Raw genomic sequence first — 26699 nt, 5'->3', positions numbered from 1 at the left:
GAGTTAGAATTCTAAGAGGTGGAAACCAAATGGTCTCCACCAAATTCAAATATGCATTTATAATACTTTCCATTGGATGATCATACATAAAGAACATGCATCGTTAAAACCTTGTCAAGGAAAAATTTGAAGGAAAAGAAATCTATCGGTGAAGAAAAAAGAGTACAATATTCTTGTGTACCATGGAATGTTTTAGAATTGCCTTGTTAAAATCTTGTAAAGACAAACCCAGTGGAAAAAAATTAGCAAAGGAAAAAGAAAAAAAGACAACGTTATGATAATTTTATCTCCCTCAAAATTATGTAGAACTTCAATAGTTTACAATTAAAGATATTTGAGTTGACGCATTTTAATATCATGTACCAACTTTTTAAATGTTGCAATTGGTAATGCTTTTGTGAATAGATTTGTCAAATTATTACACGATCGTATTTGCTTGACATCAATATTACTGCTTTTAAGAGCTCATGTGTATAAAATAATTTTGGCAAAATATGTTTGGTTCTATCACCTTTGATATAGCCTCATTTGATTTGTGTGATACAAGCATCATTATTTTCATATAATGTTGTTGAGCTATCTTTGATTGTGGATAAATCATATTTTTCTCAAATGTGTTAAATTACTGATCTTAACCAAATACATTCCCGACTTGTTATATGAATTACAATAATCTCTAAGTGATTGGAAGAAGTACCAACTAATATTTACTTAACAAATCTCAATAAAATAGTTGTACCTCCACACGTGAACAGGTATCTTGTTTGTGATTTTCCTTTATGCGGATCAAAAAGGTAACTCGAGTTTGCATAACCAACTACTTAAGGATTTGATTATTTTGGATAAAATAATCCCATGTCAGTCGTTCCACGAAGGTAGCGTAGAATACGTTTGACCTCATTCTAGTGCCTTTGAGTTAGCGCATAACTATATTTTGCTAGTAAGTTAACTGAAAATGCAATATATGGTCGTGTGCAATTTTCAAGATACATCAAAGCACCAATTTCATTTAGACATAGTACTTCAAGATCAAGAATTTCTTTATCATCTTCTTAAATGTGAAATTGGTCTTTTTTTTAATCAAGTAACTGGACAACCATTTGAGTACTCCAATGATAAGTTTTGTCCATGTAAAAGTGTTTCAGGACTTCTTATGTATATGTTGACTAATGGACAATAACTCCATTTGAAAATTGTTTAATTCGAAGACCAAGACAAAATTTTTTTTTCAACGTATTTCATTTCAAACTCAATTTTTAAATAATTTGTGGCTTTTACAAACTCTTCTAGAATTCCAACAAGATTTAAATCATCTACATATAACGCAACAATAACAAATCTAGAATTTGACTTTTTGATGAAAATACATGAAAAAATTAGATTATTCTCAAATCATTCTTATATTAAATATTCACTAAAACGATTGTACCACATGCATATGGATTGCTTTAATCCATATAAATATTTTTGTAACTTGATAGAATAAATATCTTGAGATTTTGAATTACATGTTTTAGACATTTTATATCTTTTAGAGATTTTCATATAAATATCATTATCCGGTGATTCATATAAATATGTTTGTAACAATATCTATTAAACGCATATTCAAACTTTGTGTGACTGCCAAAATAATAAAAAATCTGATTGTAATTACATCCACTACAGGGGAATACGTTTCTTCACAATCAATACCATGGTTACGCGAAAACATTTTGCAACAAATTGTACTTTGTATATTACAATTTTATTTTTCTCATTACGTTTACATAAAATATCCACTTATATCCAATAGGCATCATATCTTTAGGTGTTTGAACTATAGGTACAAATACTTCACGCTTTGCTAGCGACATCAATTTTGCATGAGTTGTTTCTTTCCATTTTGGCCAATCATTTTTACGTCAACATTCTTCGATGATTTTTGGTTCATTTTCATCATCACTTCTGGTGATATCAAGAGCAACTTTAAAATGAAAATATGTTGTCGACAACAATTTTATTTATATAAAATAATTCTCTCGTACTTACATAATGTATCAAGATCTCGTTATTTTTAGGTACATTATCCTCTTCAAGAGATAACTCTTTAAGAGATTCATCTTCAGCGGATCCTGCTTTAAGAGATTCTATTATGAGATAATTTTGTACAGTAAATTTGGATGGATCTATAACTTTTGTTACCTTTTTTTTTTGTTTAACCTCTTTAAGAGCATTTCTTTTATTTGTACTTTTATCTTTTGGGGAATCTTATATTTTACACCAATAAGTCTTTCACGCTTTAGACTTGTTTTAGACTCATTAATTATTGCATTATTTGATTGTCCTACCAGGACATCAATCTTTGTTGCAGTATTAGCAACTGGAATGTGAGACTTTACTATTTTCTTATTGTCAGTAAAGACATTTGGTAATATATTGGCAATAGTTTACAAATGAATGATCATCTGAATTTCCAGTTTACGTTGATTTGTATGAAGATCAAGATGAGATAGTGTTAAAGTGTTCCATGCTGTTTGCTTTTGTGCTTTTGGCAACTTTCCTTAGGAAGAAAAACTGTTTCATCAAAATAATAATCTTCAAAATGAGGTTTAAAAATATCCCTAATTAAATGCTCAATTTATCTAATGATTGAGAGAGATTAAAAACCAACATATTTTTGAAGTCTACATTGAAGACCCATCTTAGAGTGATAGGGAGGTGCAATTGAAACATATACAACACAATCAAAAGTACGAAAATAAAAAGTATTTAGTGGTTGGCCAAATGCAAGTTGTAATGGAGAATATTTATTATGGGCAGTTGGTTTTATTTGAATCAATGATGCAACATGCAAAATTGCATGTTCCCAAGTAGAGACAGATAGTTTTATTTTTAGAAGTAATAGTCAAACAGTTAACTGCAAACGTTTAATAAATAACTTAGGTAAACCATTCTGAGTATGTGTATGAGCAACAAGATGTTTAACATTAATCACAACTGATATGCAATAATCATCAAAAGCGTTAAATGTAAATTCTCTTGCATTATTCAACTGAATAGACTGAATTGGATAATCAGAAAATTGAACTCGTAATCTAATAATTTGTGTAAAAAGTCTAACAAATGCAACATCTTTAGTAGATAATAAACAAACATGTGACCATCTAGTTAATACATATATTAAAACTATAAAATATCTAAATGGCCCATATGGTGGATGTATAGGTCCACATATATCATTGTGGATTATTTATAAAAATGATGAAAATTCAATAACTTTCTTGGAAGGGGATGATCTGATAATTATCATTCCTTCGAAATATGCTACACATGGATAATCACTTGGTAAAAATATCTTCTAGTTCTTTAATAGATGTTTATATGAATTCTCAATTATTTGATGCATCATGATTGATCCCAGATGATCAGGACGATCATGCCAAAGCATAAATATATTTGGATTAGAGCACTTCTAGTGTATTACAACATGTGATTCAATTGTTTTCAATATTGTATAATATAACCTAGAAAAGAAAGTTGACAGTTTTCTAATATGAGTTTCTGGCCCAAATTTATTGTTGTAATGTAAAAAATTCATTACTACATTCATTGATTGTTTCAACATGATAACTATTTCGACAAATATTTTTAAAATTAACAAATTTCTTTTAGATTTTGAAGAACACAAAGTATTGTCAATATAAAATTTTGTTTCTTTTTGTAACATGATGTCGTCTCTTTCGAAACCTTCAATTAGGTTCAATAACCCTAATATTGTATTGACGTTGGATCTATTTAATGTTAAATATTGGAAATATTTCTTGTACTTAATTGTGTGTTGTACAATTATCTGTCAGACACATATCTTTGCCAATCGTCTTGAAATTAGTCAATGCATCAATATAACTCACATTTCCTTATAAACAAAAATATATATAAACATTTATTAATGCAAAATAATATTTAACATGATGTATTAAAATATGACAATTCAAACATAATGTGATTATAGTAAAGAAAGAAAATTAATTACTATGATCATATGCATCACTAATAAAAGAAAATCATTGTCCCTATTAGAATTTATAAATAAACCATAAATATCGATGAGTTAGGTCCATCATATTTGGATTATTCAAATAAGTTAGATGATTTTCTAGATCATTGTAGTTGGCAAAATCTGTTTCAACCTATTTTTCTTTTTCCTCCATATATGCTTGATATAAGTTTACCAAATGTTTGCACGTATGACAGGTACGTGTCCAGTGCCCTTTCATACTACACTTGTGACATTTATCTATATATTTTTTTACAGACTTATTCTGCAAGTCTTTATCTTCATCTTACTTTATCATGTTGTGGTTCCATTTTTGGTGATATAGAACATTTTTCTCTGAGAAAGTTTGAGTACGCTTCCCTTGATTTCAATATTATTTTCTACCACGTCCATGGTTTTCCTTATTATGATGAAATGAATTTCCATTCGCTTCAGAAAATGAAGTAGAACCGGTTGGACGAGACTGTAGATTTTTCATTAACAATTTGTTGTTTTGTTTAGCCACTAATAAAAAAGATATTAGTTCAAAATACTTAATAAACTTTCGCTCTCAATTTTGATGTTGTAGGAGCACATTCGAAGTGTGAATATGTTATATGTTTTATTTCAAACATATAATTATTTGTGACTTTTTTCTCTACACAATTTCAATTGTATAACTTCAGATACATTTAATCATAACGAGCTTCTGAGAAAATTTTAGTCTTTTGGTACACGTATTACTCCCTTAAACTATCTTATAAAATTAATTGATATTTTATTATGAAGTACTCAGTCTTTAATAAAATTATTGCTTTAGAGCAATCTTTCAGGGATGCTTAATTTATTTCCTTAATGGTATTGAATGAGAAAGAAATATTTAAAATCGAACTAACATATAAAAGAAAAGAATATTCATTGCATTGATATGATAACATTATACTCTATATAATATCACATAAATCATATCAAGATTTTATAGAATGGTTTACATCACAATATGCAGATATCAATATTAAAAAATAGAAACTTAAACTGGTTCGGAAAAGTTACGAAGTATATATATTGCCAAAGATCGAAAGAACTTAACAATTAGTTAAGTCTCGTACTGATTATGTATTGTAAAATTAAAGAGAAGTAGTAAGAGAATTAGAAGATAACAATATAAACTTAACTCTTAAGGAGCTTGATATCTTTTTCTTTAAATTTCTTGTGTTATACAAATAAGCCTCACTATATCATTTTATAGATATAGGAGGATAAAACATACGAAGAGATGATACATAAATTAATAAGATGCATATTAAATTTAGGAATTCAACAGTTGGTAAATAAATGAAAATTTTAAAAGTTGTACATAAATGGACTAGAATTCTAAGAAGTGAACTAAATAGTAATCTACTAAATTCATGTATCCATTTATAATAAGAAAAAGAAAGAAAGAAAGAAAAACCCTTACAAATGGGGTTTTAAGACTCGGTTGGCTTCAGCACACACTGACAGAACCCATCTGATAACGGAGCTCCAAGATATGGTCTCTCGCAGTTTCACAGCCAAAAAGCTTCCCTTACTCTTTCATACTCCCAAAGGTACTCTCTCTCTCTCTCTCTCTCGTTCCTTTCTCTGCAGTGATTCCATCTGAACATTCATGTGCTCCGCTTTTTCAAGCCCTCTTCTCCACGCACATTGTGGGCGACAAACCGATCCTTGTAAGCCATTCACTCTCCCTCACTCTCCCTCTCTCCATCTTTCCCCTCCTCTTTTCTGAAATTTGAGTGTTGGTATTTCTTGATAATTGCTGTTCCATTGGATAGGTTCGGGATTTCATACATTCTGCGCTTTACGACCCGAAACATGGCTACTTCTCTCAAAGATCGGGGTCAGTCGGCGTGCTTGAGAAAAGCATTAGGTTCAATCAGCTTGAAGGTGCTTCCAGAGTTTTTTACTCCACATTTGATATATTCTTGTTTGATCACACACAACCACTCATTTTTTTTTTTTTTTTTTTAATAAGTAAACGGTAAATATAATTTGAACTTAGGATTCATATGTAACTCAAGTATAATGATTGAACGGATTATGTATAAGATTTTTGACCTGTTGGTTTTCAGTATTATGTGTAAAACAATGTTGGAACAGTGAACTAAAACATACACACGAACACTCAGTTTGAGCTTAGGATTCATATGAACTCAAGAAAATAGATTGAACGAATTATGTATATGATTTTTCGCCTATCGATTTCAGTAATTATGTGCAAAACAATGTTGGAACAATGAACCAGGAGGGAAAATTATGGTAATATAATAGATATTGAAGATAATGGTGGAGTAGATGAAATAGAGGGGTGTTCAGTGCTGTTATAAATGAAATGGAGGACTGACGTTGCATTGTTTCTAAATTCCAAATGCTTTTTATTTTTGTTAATGTTCAAGTTGCCTGAGAGGGTCTTAAAACTAGGTATGTGATATGGTAGAGGATGACTGTGGGTAAGAAATCAAATGTCTGAAAATCAATCGGGGTTGAATTTTGGATTTGAGGTGGTTGCATGGCTGTAATGACTAACGTGGAAGCCTGAATATCTGTGGGAAACTTAAAAAGGACAAGGGAAAATTTGATGGAAATCTCTCTAAGATTGATGGTCTTTTGCACGGAAGGTCAGTAGATGGGTTAGTTGCATTTAGACTGAAGTGGTGCAATAGGGTTCCAACGAAGAACCAAAATTTTAAATATAGGTGGAATGAAAAGATTTGGGTGCCTGCCATATGATGGGAGCATGTGACCCTTGATAACTTCCCATGGCTAAGGCAAAAAAAGGGAAAAAAAAAAAAGAAAAATCTTGCCAACAACATCAAGTGGTAGGCTCAAAAGGGTCTCTACAAAGTAAAACTGCAGCTTTTTATTCCAGCGCAAAGAGTAACAATACACATTGCTATCCTGTTCCTTGACTGGTGAAATCAATTTTTTTTGCTAAATTTTGATTTAGAGCTCTTTTTATTCACCAAACATTTCAAATACTTAGCCCAAATTTTTATCTGAATTAATAAGTATCTAATCTTTGTGTCCATTGTCTGGATTGTCTTATATTTGTCCTATCCTCTGAAATTAATGTAACCCTAACACTTATGATTTATTGGTAAAATTATTATTTTTTGATCGTTAAACAAGATTTTATTGATCAAAGATTCAAAAGAATAGGCAAAAGCCCAAGTATACGAGACATACAAGAGCAACGTCTAGGTGTGCTTAGTTTTGATATACAAGGAATGAAACAACAAGCCATGAAAATCTATTACAATCGACCAATGGAGTAAAGTATTGAAAAATAGACTTCTAAGCTCATCCACTGACCGCGCTTGATCTTCAAAACTTCTTTCATTCCTTTCCCTCCAAATACACCACCATAAACATATTAGAACCATCTTCCAAATAGAGGTGATCTGAGAGTTACCCTGAATGGCTTTCCAAGAAGCTAGGAGGTCCACTACCTGTCTCGACATCACCCAAGCTAATCCCACCCGAGCAAAAACTTCATTCCACAATATCCTGTCAATCTCACAACGAAGTAGTAGATGGTCAACCGACTCTCCACTCTTTTTACACGTACAACACCAATCCATGACTATGATTCGACGTTTTCTTAGATTGTCTAAAGTGAGGATCATCCCCAAGGAAGCCGTCCATACAAAAAATCTTGCCTTTAGAGGCGCTGTTGTCTTCCAAATGCTCTTCCATGGGAATGAATTTGCACTATGCATTGTCATGGCTTTGTAGAAGGAGTGGACTGAGAACTCCCTATCTTAGAAGGGCACCAAAAGATCTTATCTTCAACTCCTGCCAACAAACGGGTGGCCAACAAACTGGTGGAGTACTTCGACAAAGCCTTAATTCCCAATCTTGTGCATCTCTAAGGAATGTAATGTTCAATTAGGGAGTGCCATTAGAGAGTATGAAGAGGTCTGCAATCGAGGCTTCTTTCATGCTTGCCATGTGATAAACTTGTGGAAAAGTTTCCCTGAGCGCTCTATCGCCACACCATACATCGTGCCAAAATTTAATTTTGGATCCATCACCCACTTTAAAGCGGGTATATCTTGAATATGTGGCCCAACCTCTTCTTATATGCTTCCATAGCCCCACACCATGAGGCCCACTCACCTCCTTGGTACACCATATCCTCCCCATGGTTCCCCATGCTTCAATTCAATGACAATATTGGTAAAAAAATTTATGTAACCCTAACACAAATCGTATCCTAGTAATGTCTTGCATAAAAAGTTTGAGTATGACAGCAGCACAAATGGCGGAATCAAGAAAGAATTCATAAATGATGGGCACTTGTTTATGATATAATGGTATGAAATGATGCTCTCTAGAAGCTGGTTTAACTAGAGAATATGACTATTAAAGGGTACTAACTGCAGTATTGGCTGGCAGTTCTTTAAGACTTCTTAATTTTTGTTTTCTAGATAACTAGAGCACGATGGTCAATTCGCCTCCCAAGGACTTTTTTTTTTTTAATTGGTAAACAAAATTTTATTGAGAATAGGACTAGGCAAGAGTCAAAGGTCACAGGACATAGACAAGAGTATCACCCACGCATGATAATCTAGTGTACCAGAAATTCAAGAATGTTCATACCATAGAATCAATTACAATCAACCAATGGGTTAACATATTCAAAAGGGAACTTCTAAGCTCATCCATTGTTTGCTCTCGATCTTCAAAGGACTATTTGTACATTGCTAAACCATAGGAGTTGCTATTTGCTATACTATAAGGTGCAGTTGGACTCTAACCTTACTGATTATTTCTCACAGAGAGGCATTCTAATTGAGGATTCAAGATATTCATGCTTTATATTGACTCGAGCTTAAAAAAAATATTTTACATGTTGAGTAACACCGGAAAAGCGAATTTTGAAAGTATCATCAAATATTTGATGGTTGTTAACTTGGATCCATACTCGGTGAAGCACCACTGACAGTTTTGTATAATTTTGAATTGAGCTTATGTGAGATATTCATAGCTGTAGCGTCTGTGACTCTGTCATTTATTACTTATCAGCCGATGCATAAAGTGCACCCTTGTATGAATGTATTTAGAACCTTTTTTTTTGGTTGGTACTTTTTTTGATTGATTAAAAAGAAAAGTGTAAACAGAAAAATAGGTACTTGGTTAAGGTATGTATTCTTTTCCAATTCAATACTGAACAGACATGCTTGACAGCTGCATTGCTTTGAAGTCAACATTGATCTTTTGCTCTGAATTCTTTACATATTGTAGGCAGGAAAGCTTATATGAAATACTTGGATGATATATACAAGCGGAGTGACATAGCTTGGTTCACTCCAGTGGAGCTTTTTAAGGTTCTCTGTCTCTTTGTCTCTGTGCGTGTGTTCGTGCATGTATGCGTGTGTGTGACAGTATAGAGAAAGTCAAACCCTTATAAGCTAGAAAGTTGGGTTCAAACAGACGTGCGTACTTGTATTTTTCTATCCCTTCCCTGTATTCTTCAACGAGATAGTTTCTTAGCTTTTCAGCATTTTCGGTTGTATGGAGGTAAAAAATGCACTGGAAATACCAAGATAGACATGTTCTGGAACCTAGTGGTCTAGTTTTGTTTTGGAGCTTCTTTTTTTCATTTTTTTTGGCCTTCTTTGTCCAACTGTTTGGTGGTGGCTTTACACTTTTCTGTTTGGATCAGCAAATGAAAAATCCACACTTTTCTGATTGGATCAGCAAATGAAAAATTCATACAGTTCCTTCTTAGAGATATATTTGTGGCTGATAGGGGAGTCTATGGAGACGAACAATATTCCCCAAAATACTCATGTCATTAGGAGAAAAATAAGTGTTGTGCCTTTACATGTCAATTTAATTACGCATATTTTTGGAAGTGAAATTATATTTTATGATATTGGCGTTTCCAGGAGTCTGTGAAAGATATACGTGTGTGTTCCAGTGGTGACTATCGAGAAATATTTAATTTTCCTCTATATCTATCAAACAGAGCTCTTTCCATATTAGGGATATGGGTTTCTTTTTGTTTCATAGGGCTTTTAGGTGTGTGTGTATATATATATATATATATATATATATTTGCTTTCGACTTTTTTAGTGATGTAACGAACTTTGGCTTTCTTGTAGCCTTGGTATGCTCATGGAATTGCTGAAGCCATAATGCGTACTGCTAACCTTTCAGTTCCATTAAAAGTAAGCTCTCTCTTGTTCATAATGTCCTACTGGAAAAACCAGCTCAGATTTTGCACGTATTGTTACATTATGTTCTTATTGCCTATATGTCTCAAGTAAACTTAGGGTGGGTTTGGATACACAAACCTATGTATCTCATCTCATCTCATCATTACAACTTTTCCAAATTCCCATAGAAAAATGTAATAAACAATTCAACTTTTTCAAATCCCAAAATAAAAATAATACTAAAAAATTATATTTAACAATATTTTATTCAACTTTAAAAAAAACATCTCATCTCATCTGAACTCTCTATCCAAACCCACCCTTAATTTCAGTTTCTATTTCAGAATACATAATTAAAATCATTTATGATTTCTGGAGGAAAGCTTTATTTGATCATATAGATGTTCAATATCATGGATTTGTTTACGCCTAACAAAAATCTTAAGAAATGGGGATCAGTGTGGATGTTAAATGGTTCCTCCACACGAAAGCACTTTGCTATGTTTGATAACTGTTTCTGTACATATGTTGCTTGTTGCCATGTACCAGAAATTATTTTGATGCATATGGTTCCCATCATAAATTTGTTTTTGATCAGTAGGTTCCCATCATAATTACTTCCCCTCAAGTATGAGAGGCAAGCTAGGTGAAGTATTGTCTTCACTTCTGCCTAGCAAGTTGACTATAGTGATAGATGTAAGCTAATATTTATGCTGCTGGAGGTTATATCATAGATGCATAGGTTAAGACCATTCAGGAATAAAGAGGTCATTTTAGTTGCCATCTTAAACTTTGGTGACAATTATCTTATACTTTGGCTTGGCAATTGTTTCCTTTATGCCTAATGTGGTGTGTATGGAATGAACATAATGCTGAGAACTTCGAAGATAGGGAGAATATGGTGGATGAGCTTAGAACCATATTGCTAAAAACTCTATTATGTTTATGTTTGGATGTCTGCTCATAATAATCCTATTATATTGATTCTATGCATCTTGTTTTCCCTCTCTTTCCTTTCGCTTGTATACACCTGGTGTACTTGGGTTCTGCCACTCTGTGCTCTTAATAAAATCCAGTTACTTATAAAAAAAGTCAGATACTGTAGGAATTTCTTTAAAGAAATTTTAAAAAGCTTTAAATTGCGAGGAAAGATGATTACCTTTTGGCTTCAGTTTTGAAAATATTATGTCTCTCCAACTGTTACCATTTTGCTTGTTAGCATATTTGTGAACCTAATGCAGTTGGGAGCTTGGTGAGAGAGATCAGTTCTATTTTTATTAAAGCTGAACATTAGGTGAAACATACGAAACCCCCTTCATGGGTGAAATAAACAAAATCCAAGAGTTCTTGGAGGAACTAGAAAAGGACAAGGCTGTGCTATTAGTAATGAAAGTCAATTGTCTTGCACCGATGTCATAATTTTTTATTCATGATAATGATAAACCAAAAAAATTTATACCCTTTTATAACCTAAATGTACCAGATTCTTAGAGTGCCGTAAATAGTGTTACCGTAGACAATGCCCTTATAATGACAATATTTCATTCATTTGAAATCATCATGCCAGTAAATGATTCCTCCCATTGTCTTTGTTATTAAATTTATATTCTTGTTTAATAATTTTAGTCTAAGTTCATCCCACTGTTTGATAATGTGCACTCAGATATATGAAATTGGTGGTGGATCAGGGACTTGTGCGAAGGGCATAATGGATTACATAATGTTGAATGCACCTGCTAGAGTTTACAACAGTATGACTTACACGTACGTGCATCAACCATATCCCGATATACTGTAATATAAGTTAGGCACTCTGCGCCAACACTACGTTTATTACATGCCACCCTCTGATACATATAATCTACATGCTTTCTCCAGGCAATATGTTAGTCTTTTGTTGCCTTTAGAAAATATCTGAAATCCATAATGGCACTTTAGTCTTGAAAGTGGTCCACTTTATCCATATGCATATGTATGTACATATATATATATATATATTTGATTGGCACCGGGTGTCTGAGAATAGCATCCCGACTAATCTTGGGGGTGCACAGACATATCTCTATATTTATACGTATGTGTATCTGGAAATTCCTATTTGTGTCCCTGAACTACCGTCGTTTTTCTATTTGCACCCTAAATTGTTAAATTTCGACAATTTGCACCATCGATTAAGACTTGAGCCTTAAGATCAATATAAAATAGGATATGTGTTTCAATCTTAATGGTCAATCATAATCAATGGTGCAAATTTCCAAAATTAGTAGTTTGGGTCCCAATTGTCAGTTTTGATAGTTTAGGGCACACTGCAAAATGATTGGTAGTTTGGAGGTGCAGAAGGTAATTTTCACTATATATAAATATATATTTCTAAATTCCTTATGGCTTGTTTATTTGAGGTTCTAGTAACGTATTATGCAATTGAGCATTGAATGTTAGGCAAGATTTAATCCATAGGTACAGATGCGTGAGAGAGAGTGAGGGAGGGAGGGAGAGAAGAGGGGGGGGGGGGGGAGGGAGAGGGAGGGACATAACACATTATAAAATGACTTTTCAAATATTCTGTTACTAGATGGGCTCTGCACCATTTATCAACAACGTTGTGACCCACCCTACTAGTAATAGCTGTTCAAAGAATGATGTGAAGAGGTCCACCTCCTGATCATTAGCCCCCCTAACATATTGACACACCACTGAGAGAATCATGCATGGAATAGATAAAGTAGAAAAATCAAATGCATTGCGAGTGAATTAAAACTCCTCCCAAAGAATTACAATCTAACAGCAATAGCATTTAAGAAATCTAAAAAAAGTCATGGAATGGACACTGCATAAAGCAGTGATACAATCATAACATGATCTAAAAAATAAAAGACTTAATGACATGCCATGGATGTTCAGACATCCTTGACATTCTTCTCTCCTCAAATTGTACACACTTGAAAATTTAAAATTCGTGGTGACCAGAATTCCCTTGCCAACATTCAAGCAGCTGAATTGTGCTATTTGGAATTCCCATAAGACTCCAAATAGGGAATACTAGACAACTAACGGCTTGTTTGAACACTTAGAATATCTCGGAATTCTGTGAATAATAGTGAAATGGTTTGTGAATAGTAGTGAAATGATTTGAATTAAGATGTTTTATTGGATTTTGGGAAAGGAGGGAAAAAGTTGAGTAAAAATATTATATAGTTAAAAAAGTATTTGAATATTGTGGGGCCCTCGACTCCCACGTGTGATTTGCTAGGAGTCGTTACACCGGGATGATGGCCACTCGGGTCACACACCCCATCGCCAAGTGCAAGTGTGTGCGGATATGCAAATTTTGTATAGTTTATAAACGCAGCGGAAAAATATAATAAAGCAGTCTAAAACTAAATACTAGAAAATTTAAAATTACAACTCAACAAGAAGTCCTCCATAAAGTTATTACAGTCATCCAACTGATCAAAATAAGAATAGAACTAGAAGTCCATCAACTACAATAGAAATAAACCCCAAGTCATCACTTCTCAGGTGGGGTTGGTCCATCATGCTCAAACCTGTCCTCTGCATCGAAGTCTACGGTTCCATGGTAGAAACACCACAGTAAGATCTTGCAATCTCAGCAAATAAATCCACAAATCAACAATCAAGAATTTCAAACATGAAAGCATATAGACAAACATGCACAACAGTCATGAGAGACTTTCCCAAAATACCCATTTATGTGATCTTACAAAAAAAACATAATATCATTTAATTAGCCACTCACTCCAAAAATTCCATTTGTACCCAATTTACAACTATTTATTACAGTGTACACCATGGTCTCCCCTCGGGACCACCCACATATCCTGGCTTCCTTCGTCACACCACGGGTAACAACTGTGCATGTGACTTTGTAACGAGCGATGTCCAACTCTGCGCCCAGCTCGTAATGTAACCAGACATCCTCTAGCCCTCGCCAGCAGAGGGGCTATGGAGTCGTGCCAAAAGCATTACCGTCTTGACTGAGCCAACTGTTGCCTGGTGATAGCTCAGGGGACGTCACTATGTTTTACATGCTCTCGAGTGACCAGAGGAGCTCCACTGAGATAATACCCTAACTCGGCTTGGGGTCGTGACACGCACGCACCCACACAAAAAAAAAATTTTTTTTTGATGACACCCAGAAACCTAGTTTTCAGATTACGCAACATAGCATAGAAAAACATAACACAGTTGAATAAATCATGGAAGATATTAATAACAATTATTATGCAGATGCATGACAAGCAGTTATTGAATGGCATGACATAGCACAAAACAATCAACCACACAACAACACAAAAGTAACAATTTCAACAATTTCACAAATCCCAACTACACGTGTTTCCCAACTCTCTATCTGGCCTTCGGCCCACATTTCCGACAACTACATCATTAATATCCCAATACTTCAAAGGGCCCTAGGTCACTTCTTAATCACAACCAGACTGCAACAAAGTTGGCGATAATTCCACGTTAGTAAAATCAATGGTTGATATGGTGATTTACTTACTACACGGAAGACAAATTTTTGGATGATCGAGCATGTTGGCTTAAAGTGTCCTGGGATTGAGCGTGTGCATGTCGCTGTGCGGGTCGCTGTGCAGACGGACATATTTGGTTAGATTAATCTGAATATGATAAAAAATTTAAAGCACAAGGCAAGAGGTAGAAAGACTTACTGTGGCGGCGTCAAGAGGGGTGGAGCATGCGGCGGTAGCGGCGATGCACGATGGCAGAGGCAGATCTAGGCAAAATAGAGGGACAACCAATGGGGTTATTTCAAGGGGGTGGCAGATCCGACGTGCTAGTGGGTGGAGGGGAATTTCACGGTGGGGTGTGGCGGAGCACGGCGGGGCAGTGGCTAAGGTGGTTTTTAGCTCACGGGTTGGGTGGAACCAGGGGAGAAGGATGGCGGGAATGGAGGTGGTCGCACGGCCACCAGAACACAGCTGGGAGTGGTGGCTCATGGTGGTGCACGGTGGCGCTAGGGCAAAAATACTCCTGAAGGCTACGGGGAGTAGATCTAGGGGTGAGGGAGGTTCTAGAATACGATTTGAGGGGAGGAGAGGATGCTTGAGGGATGATTTGGGCAAGGGTTGGGTCTCGACAATCGCAGCTGCGGCTGCGATTGGGGGTGTGGGACGATGTTGGCTTTGCGAGCGTCGCACGCGTGGCATGCGACGAGTGGTGGGCAACAGCGGTGAGCAATTTCTATGGTCGAGGCTTCACAGGTCGTAGAGAGAGAGAGAGAGAGAGAGAGAGAGAGAGAGAGAGAGAATTGCGTGGATTGGTGGAAGTGGAGGTGGCTGCAGACAAAGGCGATGACTCGTGCTCGACAGACGCATGGCGAAGGCGCAGTGGCGTCTTGGGTGGTGAGGGCTCACGGGTTGTAGAAGGAAGGAGGAAGAAGAAGAAAAGAAAAAAAAGAAAGAGAGAAGAGAAGAGGGAGGGGCGTGCGGCGTTGGGGGCAAAAGATTTAGGGTTTTCCATCAATGCACAAAACAATGCCGTATAGGGGTAGGGAAAACAAAATTTCACCTCCAAAGCCATCAAAATGACGCAGTTTTGGTGGGAAGGCTGGGCTCCCACACTAACCCACGGGCTGGGCCCGATTTCTTCCCCTCTCAAGCCTATATTCGGCCCACAACAATCCAAGAAAAATAAATAATCCACAAATAACCACTTGGGCTCAAATTTTCTCTTAAAGAAAAAGCCTACATACACAACATATTTTGGGCTTCACAAATATAATTTTTTAATATTATTTTTGTTTTGAAATTTGAAAAAGTTGTGTTATTTTTTGTGTTTTGTTTGGAAGTTTGGGAAAATTTTATTGGGTTTTGTGTTTGAATAATGATTAGATGAGAAAGTTGAAAATTTGAAATTGAAAAGTGGTTTGTGTTTGAATGATGTTTGAGAAGGAAATTATGAGAAGTTTTGAGAATATCAGAGAATATTTAAGTGTCCAAACAAGCCCTAAGTCTCTAATGTCATTGAACAATTGAGCAAAACCTACAAAGTTGATCATTGTCAATAAAATCCTTGTACAAAGGATGTCTACCAATAAAATCTTTTCCCAACGCTGTACTCCATTTGGAAAGAGCAACCTTTGGAGGCATCTTATTGCCCTACTCTTCCTAGGAAATTCACACCAACAAACCCTTTTAAAGCATCATAAGATGATCGAACCTCAAATGTTCCAGACTCTGCTCATAAAAAGACATAGCTCAGTACACAGTATGTATACAGGAGACATAGTTTGTGATTATATGATTACAATTTTGATATTTTCTACTATTTTGTTATTTAAATATGCATGCTGGAGCTAGTTCAGTAATTTTTTCTCAGTCCTTATTATCAGTGATTTTTTTTTAATCCACCTAAATTAAACCAGTTGTAAACCTGCGGCTATAAATTTCGATTTATGTTAGTGTTCCATTCTGGTTCTAAGATCTATAATGAGTGGTGACTATAATCACATATGTAACCGCAGCTCAGTGGAAATCAGTCCTTCACTGGCTGAGATACAAAGAGAAACTGTCGGAGGAGTCCGTAGTCACTTGTCAAAATTCAGAGTAGAATGCCGTGATGCTGCTGATCGAACTGGATGGGGTAAGTTGTTTTTATGTTTTCTACCTTATTTCCAATGCTTCTGAGTCAGCATAATTTGTATGCCTTATGGTTCACAAAAGTGAACAATTATTGTATCCTTATCGCGGTATATGGTGCATTTGCAATCACTTTTCTTTTACATTTTAACGTCTGGGTTAGATCTCATATACCTAGAGATCTCATATATCTATCAAGCTTGGTCATCACTCCTCAAAGACACTCATAGATTTGTATACAACATGCATACACATTAAAAGGTTGGCCATTTGGCTTTCTAACCTTTTAGCAACACAGACATGAATCACCTAGCCAAAAGCACACTAGCCTAAACAAACAAGTAACACAAACATCAATCAAGCACAATCACTCCTCTGAGCTGTTAACAGCTGCAATCTCGCAATTACCAGCTATTGCATGTGATACATGCATAATTTCATGTGCAGTTCTTACATCAGTTACATGTCTATCATAAAGTTAGATATTAAAGTTAATTTTATTGTATTAACAGGGGCTGTAGAGCAACAACCATGCTGGGTAATAATGCTTGAGGTATGCTCTGTCGTCTTTGATTTGTTTCAGTTTCATCTGAGTGATAGAATGTTGCCACTAGAGTTAAAGGGTAAATTTTGTAAGTATCTAATGCACGTGAATGTACTTCACGTTATGACATATTTCATATGTTTGTTTTATCACGCATTTCATGTTATGACATATTGATGCATGTGAAATATCCAATCACTTATAAACCCCTGGGTTTGGTTTAATTGGTAAAGGCCATGGGCTTGGGGGTATGCTCCCCCAAGTCGAAGGTTTAAATCTCCTTGGGTGCAAACAATCTCTAGGGATCATTGGACTGGGGGATTTTCCTCTTGAATTACCCGAGGTTCACTTGCGGGAAACTCCTTGTCGAGGGCCTGGACACCCTATGTTGGGAGTTCCCGGACACCCGGTGCCAATAAAAAAAAAAATCTGATCAGTTATAAAGAGTTGAAGCAATATTATGAGGCCCTTTCAACCCAAATTTTTCTTCACATAATTGTTGCTATAGGAGCAATCGAGAGTAAATTGTCTAAGAATTCAAAGTTGATCAGTTCACTCCACTTTTCCTACCACACATGCTGGTTTTATGAATTATTTTTCATGTTTCAACTATAAAAAGATTCAAGTTCTCCAATATTGCCAAGCCAACCACCCACATTCTTTGATACATGTGCACTGCTCCACCATAACCCATGTATCCCTCTTGCTTAAGTGTCCAAGCAAGAACATCGCCATGCTCTCTAGTCTCTACCTCAAAACCATATCGAAACAACTATCTCTAGTTGTTGATAAAGAGACCGTGTTCTGACCACCATTTTCATTTCCTAGATCCAAAACCACTATCTTTAAATTGGATAAACGAAGTACATGCACCAGAAGTTGATTTAGACAATGCATTCCATCTGTTTGCCAACTTTGCTTGCTAAAAGTTGAACTACTGGCCCTGAAAAAAATATATCAGCTACGCAAAAAATATATCAGCGAAAGTTGATTTAAGATCAGCTTTAAAGAGGGATCAGTGTTGTAAAAGCATGCTTATGCGAGCCTAACGTGCAAAGAACAAAGCTTCAATACAAATTATTCTTGATCTTAAAGTGAAGCACATTAACTACAGCACAGTTAATGCACAACGGTGCACATATTTTTCTGAATACTTCTGGTGGAAAAAGGCCTTTTGTTGTATTTCCTTTAAATATATGATTCATTTGGATTTTACTGTTGATAAGTAATTGATTAATCAGCAACCAATCAAGAATGACCATTGATTAGTCATACTCACTCTTTATTCATGTGCTTTTTGGATATATTTGGTACAACAGCGTGCTTAATTTTGATCATCATTACCATGGTTGGCAATATGTTATAAGACATAGGAGAATATGTTGTGTAAAGAATTGGACAAAAATGTATAATGCATCATGGTATATTGGATTATTGCCTTGTTGTCCTTTGCTAATTTTGTTCAGATTTTTTTGAAGAAATTTTAAGAAATTTAAGTAGCATGACCTACAAGTTGCATGACCTTCTAATCACATGAACTAATACGGAGCTATTATGCCAACTAAATCAGTATTTGAATTAAGTAAACATTTTAGTTAAAAATGTGTTTTTTTTTTTTTTATTTCGATCAAGCTTTGCACTTTGTTGTTTGTGCCTAAGAACTATCCTTCATGGTCAAAACATTGAGATTCACATCTATCCTCTTACACAGCCAGATGTTTAATTGGTCGAAGCACTTAGGAGCAAGAAATCATGTTAATGGGTTGAAGTAATAAATAAGGGATGAAGATTCTTTTTTTTTTTTTTGATAAGTAATAAGGGATGAAGATTCTTCTTCAATACTTTGTTCCTTTGGGCAATTGCTATAGATTTTAATGAACTAAGCTTCCACGATTTCCTTATATATATTTTTAATTGGCGCTTTCTCTTATAAACGGCCCATGTACTTTGGAAATACCTATTGTTAATAAAATTTCAATTACTACCGATCAAAAATAAAATACAATTTCAATCACCTATCCAAAATACCATTTTGAGGGACATCTAAACTAGACACCTACTTTTCTTAGTGTTGCTTTATTACTTCATTGATGAAGGTGTTTGCCTTTTCGATCTCTGTGCGTGTGTGCGTGTGTGTGTGCGTGTGTGTGTGTGTGTGTGTATTTGTGATGCATGCATGGGCATGCAAAGACACAGGGGGACGAGAGGGTTTGCAAGGTGTGTTTTGCATTTATATGGGTAGAAATTGTTGATCAAACTCATTCCCAAGCTAAATTTACTAATTTGTTCCTTGTAGGTGCTTGATAATCTTCCACATGATCTTATCTATTCAGAAAATCAAGTTTCTCCTTGGATGGAAGTATGGGTTGAAAAGCAACATGATAGGTACAAAGTGTGCAGACGCCAGTCGGTATCTCTAAAATACTTTCTTGCAACTTTGTATTATTGTGTTTTGCATAAGGGCGTGGTATTGAATTGCTCATTATCTTTCAAATCAAAATTCAGTACACAGAAAGGTCCACTAGAATTTCTCAATTGAGGACTCATCATGAAATGGTTGTCAAGTATTAACGTAAATCCTTAATATGTTACATGCATACAAATGCACATACTGTTGTCAGTCTTACTGTCATAAACATTTTCAATAAGTTAGAGGCCTTATGCCTGAAAGTCCTTCACATCTTCATGTTTAATCAGCTGTGGGACAGCCTGAATTAAATCCCACACTGATCCAGGTTTCTTCCTTTAATAGGGAAACACTCTCTGAGTTGTATAAGCCATTACGAGACTCCCTAATTAAGCATTGCGTTGATATTATCGACTTGGACAAAAATCATAGCAGTCAAAGCAGCATAATATCAAAGACAAGAAGCATTTGGTCTATGGTTTTTCCTACACCTCGAAGATGTTGGCTACCAACTGGTTGTTTGGTAAGAGAAACCTTTGGGAGTTTTCTTCTTCAATATTTCCAACTTCTGACAAAAGTACCCCTTCCATAATTGCAGAAACTACTTGAGGTTCTACATGGAGTGCTACCAAAGATGTCTTTGATTGCTTCTGACTTTAGTTACCTACCTGATGTGAAGATACCTGGTGAAAGAGCTCCCTTGGTTTCAACCAAGGTATATTCTTTTTCTTATTGTTACCAAGGTTAATACTTTGTGATAATGCCTTTAGCTCATTCTTTTTTAATTAATTTGCATCGGTTTGTTTTTGTAACCCTTTAGGCGTGACATCAGGGAACATGTGAATATAATGCAGCTTAGTGTGAAACATAATGGGGGTTTAGAACATCTGATTGTGCCTTCTTATCTGCCCATCGTACTTATGTCAATATGACTTGCCTATGACATGGAATTTTCCATATCTTTTTTTGATAACTAAGAAATCTTTCTTTAAAAAAAGAGCAGAAGGTGCAACCCTAGTACACATGATATAGACAATGATGTTTGTATCAGTTTGGATGGGCATTAATGTTATTGGATGAGAGGCCAAAAATCAAGAATCCCTATGCATATTGATGAAAAAGACCACTCAATAAGCTTAATTTCCTCATTCTTGAACCTATCACTTCTGTTATAAATCTTTTTGTTTTACTAGAAAAATTTTATTAAGACAAGCAAATAGGCATAACCCAAGTACACGGGAAGTATATTAAAGTGCAAACCAAATTACAAGTTAGAAACTAGAAAAAGATACAAGAAAATCGTGAACGCTAGTTCCATTGAATACAATGGCCGAAGCCCAAAGAAATAATAAGGTGTTGAAATGAAACATCTACGTTCGTCCAATGAGCAATCCCGATCTTCAAAACTCCGGCCATTTCTCTCAAGCCAAGTACACCACATAATACTAAAGGGATTATGTTCCATATAGCAGCGATTTGAGAAATTACCCCGAAGGCCTCTCCAACAAGCCAAAAAGATCTACCACCCTCCTAGGCATAACCCACACCATTTTAATCCTAATACAAACCTCATACCATAACCCATTCCATCTCACAATGAAGTAACAAATGATCCACTGCTTTGCCAACTTTTTTACACGTGTAACACCAACCCATAACAATTGGTCCAGGCTTCCTTAGATTATCCGATGCCAGATTTTTCCTTAGGGATGTAGTCCAACCAAAAAAGTGACCTTGGATGATACCTTGCTCCTCCATATACACTTCCAAGGAAAAGAATGTACAATGTTTTGGTGTGATAACACCTTGTACATAGATTGAATAGGGAACTTATTTCTAGAATGAGTCCAAATCATCTTGTCTATCTTAGCCTTACCAATTCTTGTAGCATACAACCATCTGTTTGCACCAATTTCCCAATCATGCGTAGCTCTAGTAAAATTCACATTCCAGAGAATTGGGGTACGAGGTCTCTCTCCTGTTTCCCGTGTCTCGGAACCGATGTTCTTTGTAGATTTGTCGTGATTGATGTTTGGGAAGTCATAGACTTCTTTGCCAGTGGCCAGTGACCCTACGGATGGTGTACCAACACCAAAAAACATGTCGGAAAGGGAAGAAGTGGGCTCTCAGGGTTGATATGTATCGCAGATCAAATGATGGTGTTTGGGAAGGATGACAACTCTGGATTGTCCATGGTCTCCACTCAAGGTCCATATCTTTCTTTTGCAAAGGGTCTAAGGACAGAGGTGTCACTCTCGATGGATTTTACATCTGTGATCCTATTGAATTGGTTAAGCAACTGAGGAAGGAAATTGGTGATGTTTTGCAGGAGCTCTCTGTTTTTGAAGGGGTGTCTCAGGCCATCCCTCTTCTGGGGGTGTCGGATGACTCAAGTTTGCGATTGGTCCTCAGTGATGGAGAGTGTTTTGATGGGGTGTTGCTGAATCGACCCCCTTATGCACACTCCACCCAGTCCTAAATCAGCTGGTTATGTATAAGAGTGGGTGTTTAAGAAGGTAGAGGAGATCCGAGCTTGCATTGGGATTTCTTGTGTAGGATTTGAAGAACAATTTGGGGCCCTCCATATCACTATTGAAGTTGGTCGAGTTTCGAAATCAGCTTCTAAGAGAGATAGGGAACTAAAAAGAGACAAATGTTCTATTAATAATTATGATGCGAAGGAGGGGAGTGGCAGAAGGGACAGATTGAAAGGGAGGGGGCCTCTTTTTGCTCATGAAGCCTAAGATTCTCTCTTGGAATGTGTGGGGGCTTAATGAGCGTAACAAGCACATTTGCATAAACTCTTTATTGCGGACTTGGAGATTGATATTATGTGTTTTCAAGAAACAAAGTTATTTTTTATCGATAGAAGCATCATTCGTAGTCTATGGGGGTGTCCTTTTGTGGGTTGGTCCTATTTGGCATCTTTGGGAGCTCCAAGTGGTGTTCTTTTAATGTGGGATAGAAGAGTGGTAGATTCTGTCGAGGAGTGTATTGGGAATTTCTCTATTGCTAGTTTAATTTAAAATGTTGAGGATGGGTGGGAGTGGGCTTATGTAGGCACTTATGGGCCAAATTTCAATAGTGATAGGAGACTGCTATGGGAGGAGCTAGTGGGTTTATATTATCTACGGAATGTGTTGTGGTGTATGAGTGGGGATTTCAATATTATTTGCTTTCCTAGTGAGCGATCGGGGGACCTCAAACTTCCTTGGCTGTGGAGGAGTTTTTTGAGTTCATCTTTAATTTGGATCTCATGGATCTCCCTCTTGTTAGGGGCGAGTTCATGTGGTCCAATAGCTGAGGTTGGTTGCGATTGGATAGGTTTCTCGTCTCTCCTTCTTGGGAGACTCACTTTCTGGAGCTGTGTCACAAGCATTTGCCTTGAGTTTGTTCAGATCACTTTCTCATTTTGCTGGATTGTGGAGGTATTCATTGGGGACGCCGGTATTTCAAATTTGAAAATATGTGGTTGGTTGCTGATGGCTTTGTAGATAAGGTTAGACTTTGGTGGTCTTATTAGTTCACAGGCACCCCTAGTTTCATTCTTGCTGGTAAACTTAAGACTTTGAAGAATGATTTAAAGAAGTGGGATTTGGAAGTTTTTGGGAATGTTGACGGTTAGAAGAATTCCCTTATGGAAGAGTTATTTATTGAAAGGGGGTGGACTCACCTATCCAACATCCCCACTTACTTTTTATCTTTATTCCTTTTGCCTACAGGGGTGGCTAATAGAATTGAAAAGTTATTTTGGGCTTTCTTGTGGGGTGGCGTGGGGGAGGAAACTAAGTTCCATCTTGTTAATTGGAATAAAGTTTGTTCTCCAATCTCTTATGGAGGCTTGGGGGTGTGCAACTTGAGGACATTCACAAAAGCCCTATTGGGGAAATGGTGATGGAGGTACCACTTGGAGAGGGATTCGCTTTGGAAGGAGGTTATTGATCATAGATATGGAAGTGTTTGGGGGGTTGGTGTTCTAATGAAGTGAGGGGGGTGTATGGTGTGGGCTTATGGAAATTTATTATGAGGGGTTGGAAGAGTTTTGTCACTCATATTTGTTTTGTAGCTGGTGAGGGCTCTAGAATCAGATTTTGGCATGACGCTTGGTGTGGAGATTGCACTCTCTATAGGGATTTTCCAGCTCTCTATCACATTGCTTTTAATCGGGATGCTTTGGTGTCGGATCTGTTGGCATTTTCCCATGGTTCTCACCAGTGGACTGTTCGATTTAATAGGGATATTCATGATTGAGAAATGAATACTGTTTCTGAATTTTTCAGTCTTATATATTCTACGGGAGGCCTAATGGTACGTGGGGATAGGATGCAGTGGAGGCCTAACAGGAGCAAATGGTTTACAGTGAGATCGTATTACAAGATGATGGCATCGCATGGTAATGCCATTTCCCGTGGAAGAGTATTTGGAGGTCTCGTGTGCCTTCCGAAGTAGCTTTTTTTTAACGGACCGCCTCTCTTGGGATTATTTTGACCACGGACAATGTGAGGAAGCTGGGTCTCATTCTTTTGGATTGGTGTTATTTGTGCAAGAAGAATGGAGAATCAGTGGATCATTTATTACTGCATTGTAAGGTGACAAGAGTATTGTGGGACAAGATCTTTAGAAGAATTGGTGTAGCTTGGGTTTTGCTATGCCTTTGAGGGTGGTGGATTTAATAGCTTGCTGGAAGGAGATTAAGTGGTTGTGGTTTGGTGGATGATTGCTTTGTGCATTATGTGGTGTATTTGGATGGAAAGGAATGCTCGGTGCTTTGAAAATAGGGAGAGTACAATAGAGGAACTTTGGAACTTTTTTGTACACACCTTATTTCTCTGGTTTTCAGCCATTGTGCTTAATGGAACTAGTGTTCAAGATTTTCTGTTTTAATTTCTGGTTTCTAGAATGTATTTAGGCGTTCTTTTATATACTTCCTGTGTACACGGGCTTTGCCTACTTCATTCGTATCAATAAAATTTTCATTTTACTTATAAAAAACATGATTTTAGACTGAGCTTGTTTACCTTTTGATCTGCAGAATGGTGGAAGCAGTTTGGATTACGGCAGTTATCTTGATGCAAAGGTGTGGTAATTATATTATTTTACATTACTCGCATCTCTCTCTCCCTCTCTCTTTTTTTTTTTTTCCTTATGTAATGTTTGTATGAAATGTTGTAAATTTCATCAAATATGGTACCTGTGATGACTGCCAATTTCTTCCTTTGACCTGGTGGACTTCTGCAAGTGTAACAAGAGAAAATTCGTGTGGATGATAGTGCCCTAAAGTTGGGGAACTAGAATCATCTGCCAATTTTTTTTTTGATAAGTAAATCATCTGCCATTTTTTTTGGGTCAGTAATGATTAAGGGTCCAGTTGATTAGAGATTTATTTAATTAATTTGCTTAATAAAAACACAAGCCGCTATAGTAGGATTTCTTCTTTTGAGGACAGTCTCTTGTATCATCATCCTGCTAAATCAGCTGTCATCTTACTAAATCCCCAGATTTTGAATATTAAGAAAATCCAATTAATTGTGGTAATGCTTTTAGTTGTTCCTATTGCAGGGTGATGCTGACATCTTTTTCCCCACTGACTTTTGGCTTTTGGAATGCATTGACCATTATTGTTCTGGGTGGTTGAAATCACTCAAAGATAGATCATCCAATCAAGGGAAGAAGAGGCGAACACTTACGGTATGTTTGCTTCTCTTAAACTGTAGCATTTCTATTTCACAAAATAAGAGAAATTTTTCAATGATAAAAGTGTGTTCAGTTTGGCTTGCTTGTTTTCATAAAAACATGGAACATGATATGCCCTTTTCTAAAGATTTTATCCACTTTGCCCACCCATATTTTCGAGGTTAGTTCTCATTTTGGAAGCAATATATGGTGCTGCGATTGGCCATGTTTAGTACTCTGGAAGTCATTGATGCTTAGAAAACCAATCTTTCTAAAAAGTGGCAATCATATCTACCTAAATGCATAAGTTGAGTTACTGTTTGTTTTGATCGAAAATGAAATAATGGGGGTGTCATTATTGTCTGAAAATATTGGCCATTATATGAGATTAAAAATATGTGCGCATTGCCGACATTATTACAAGGTGTCAACAAAACAGGGCCAATAACGTCAGGCACTTTGTTGTACTTTATATTAGTACAAAATTGTCAGCAAAGATATGTTGGTCTAACCAAACTGCAGAAATGAAACACTAGTCACATTAAATTTATGGAAACTCCCTTCTAGGTATGCTTTATGATAAAATTGTTGTGACATTTTCTTCATCATCTACTTTTCTGTAGACATAGTTCAAAATCTCACAGTTGATTTTATTGTTTTTGCTAAACTATTTTTCATCTGGTAGCTTGATACATCTTCATTCATGGAAGAGTTTGGATTGCCGTCGAAGACGAGAACAAAGGATGGATACAACCCACTCCTTGACGACTTTAAGAATACTAAATTTTATATTAGTGTTCCTACCCATAACATTAAATAGACGGCAGTCCAGTCTTCTTGACATCAGGCAACTATTTCCAAGGATGCTTTCTGGTTGAGAATATTGGCAAAGTTCAGGCAGTCAAGATTGCATCTTTCGAAGAGATGTGAATATTGGCAAAGCTTTGCCGAGGCAGTCAAGAGTTCTGCTGGCATCGAAGAAATGATTCGGGATGTGCATGATCAACTTCTTTTTGGCATTTATAATTGGATTGAATACAATTTCACAGAATAATTTTGGACCATGGGTGGCCTATGCATTATTTTTATACCTGTAAACACAGCCGAGGGCGTAATTAACGCATAATAGAATGCTCTGATGGCTACAATTTTTTCAGATTTTCTCTGATAATTTAATTTCGAGATGTCAAATTTTCTTCATCCTGGTCAATTCATAAAGCTTGCTGAGTA

General features: G+C 36.1%; 1 protein-coding gene across 3 annotated transcripts; it reads left to right on the top strand.

Moving 5' to 3' along the window:
* The first annotated feature begins 5452 nt into the window (after nucleotides 1-5452).
* LOC121265240 (protein arginine methyltransferase NDUFAF7 homolog, mitochondrial) lies at nucleotides 5453-26669 on the top strand. 3 transcript variants are annotated; one of them, XM_041168791.1, is made up of 14 exons: nucleotides 5453-5607; nucleotides 5687-5727; nucleotides 5833-5944; nucleotides 9305-9387; nucleotides 10169-10234; nucleotides 11886-11986; nucleotides 16731-16849; nucleotides 17358-17398; nucleotides 19686-19774; nucleotides 20142-20319; nucleotides 20395-20511; nucleotides 24829-24873; nucleotides 25356-25484; nucleotides 26155-26669. In XM_041168791.1, exons 1-14 carry the CDS (start codon nucleotides 5550-5552, stop codon nucleotides 26287-26289), a joined length of 1314 nt encoding a protein of 437 aa, XP_041024725.1. In that variant the 5' UTR covers nucleotides 5453-5549; the 3' UTR covers nucleotides 26290-26669. The 3 variants fall into 3 exon arrangements, with proteins under 3 accessions (XP_041024725.1, XP_041024743.1, XP_041024733.1); XM_041168799.1 differs by lacking the exon at nucleotides 9305-9387 and having other exon boundaries at nucleotides 5508-5607; XM_041168809.1 differs by lacking the exons at nucleotides 5687-5727; nucleotides 9305-9387 and having other exon boundaries at nucleotides 5476-5607.
* The last annotated feature ends 30 nt before the right edge of the window (nucleotides 26670-26699 follow it).

This window comes from Juglans microcarpa x Juglans regia, chromosome 1D (assembly GCF_004785595.1).
Source record: "Juglans microcarpa x Juglans regia isolate MS1-56 chromosome 1D, Jm3101_v1.0, whole genome shotgun sequence".
NCBI lineage: Eukaryota > Viridiplantae > Streptophyta > Magnoliopsida > Fagales > Juglandaceae > Juglans > Juglans microcarpa x Juglans regia.
This window is presented reverse-complemented; position numbering and strand designations above follow the sequence as displayed.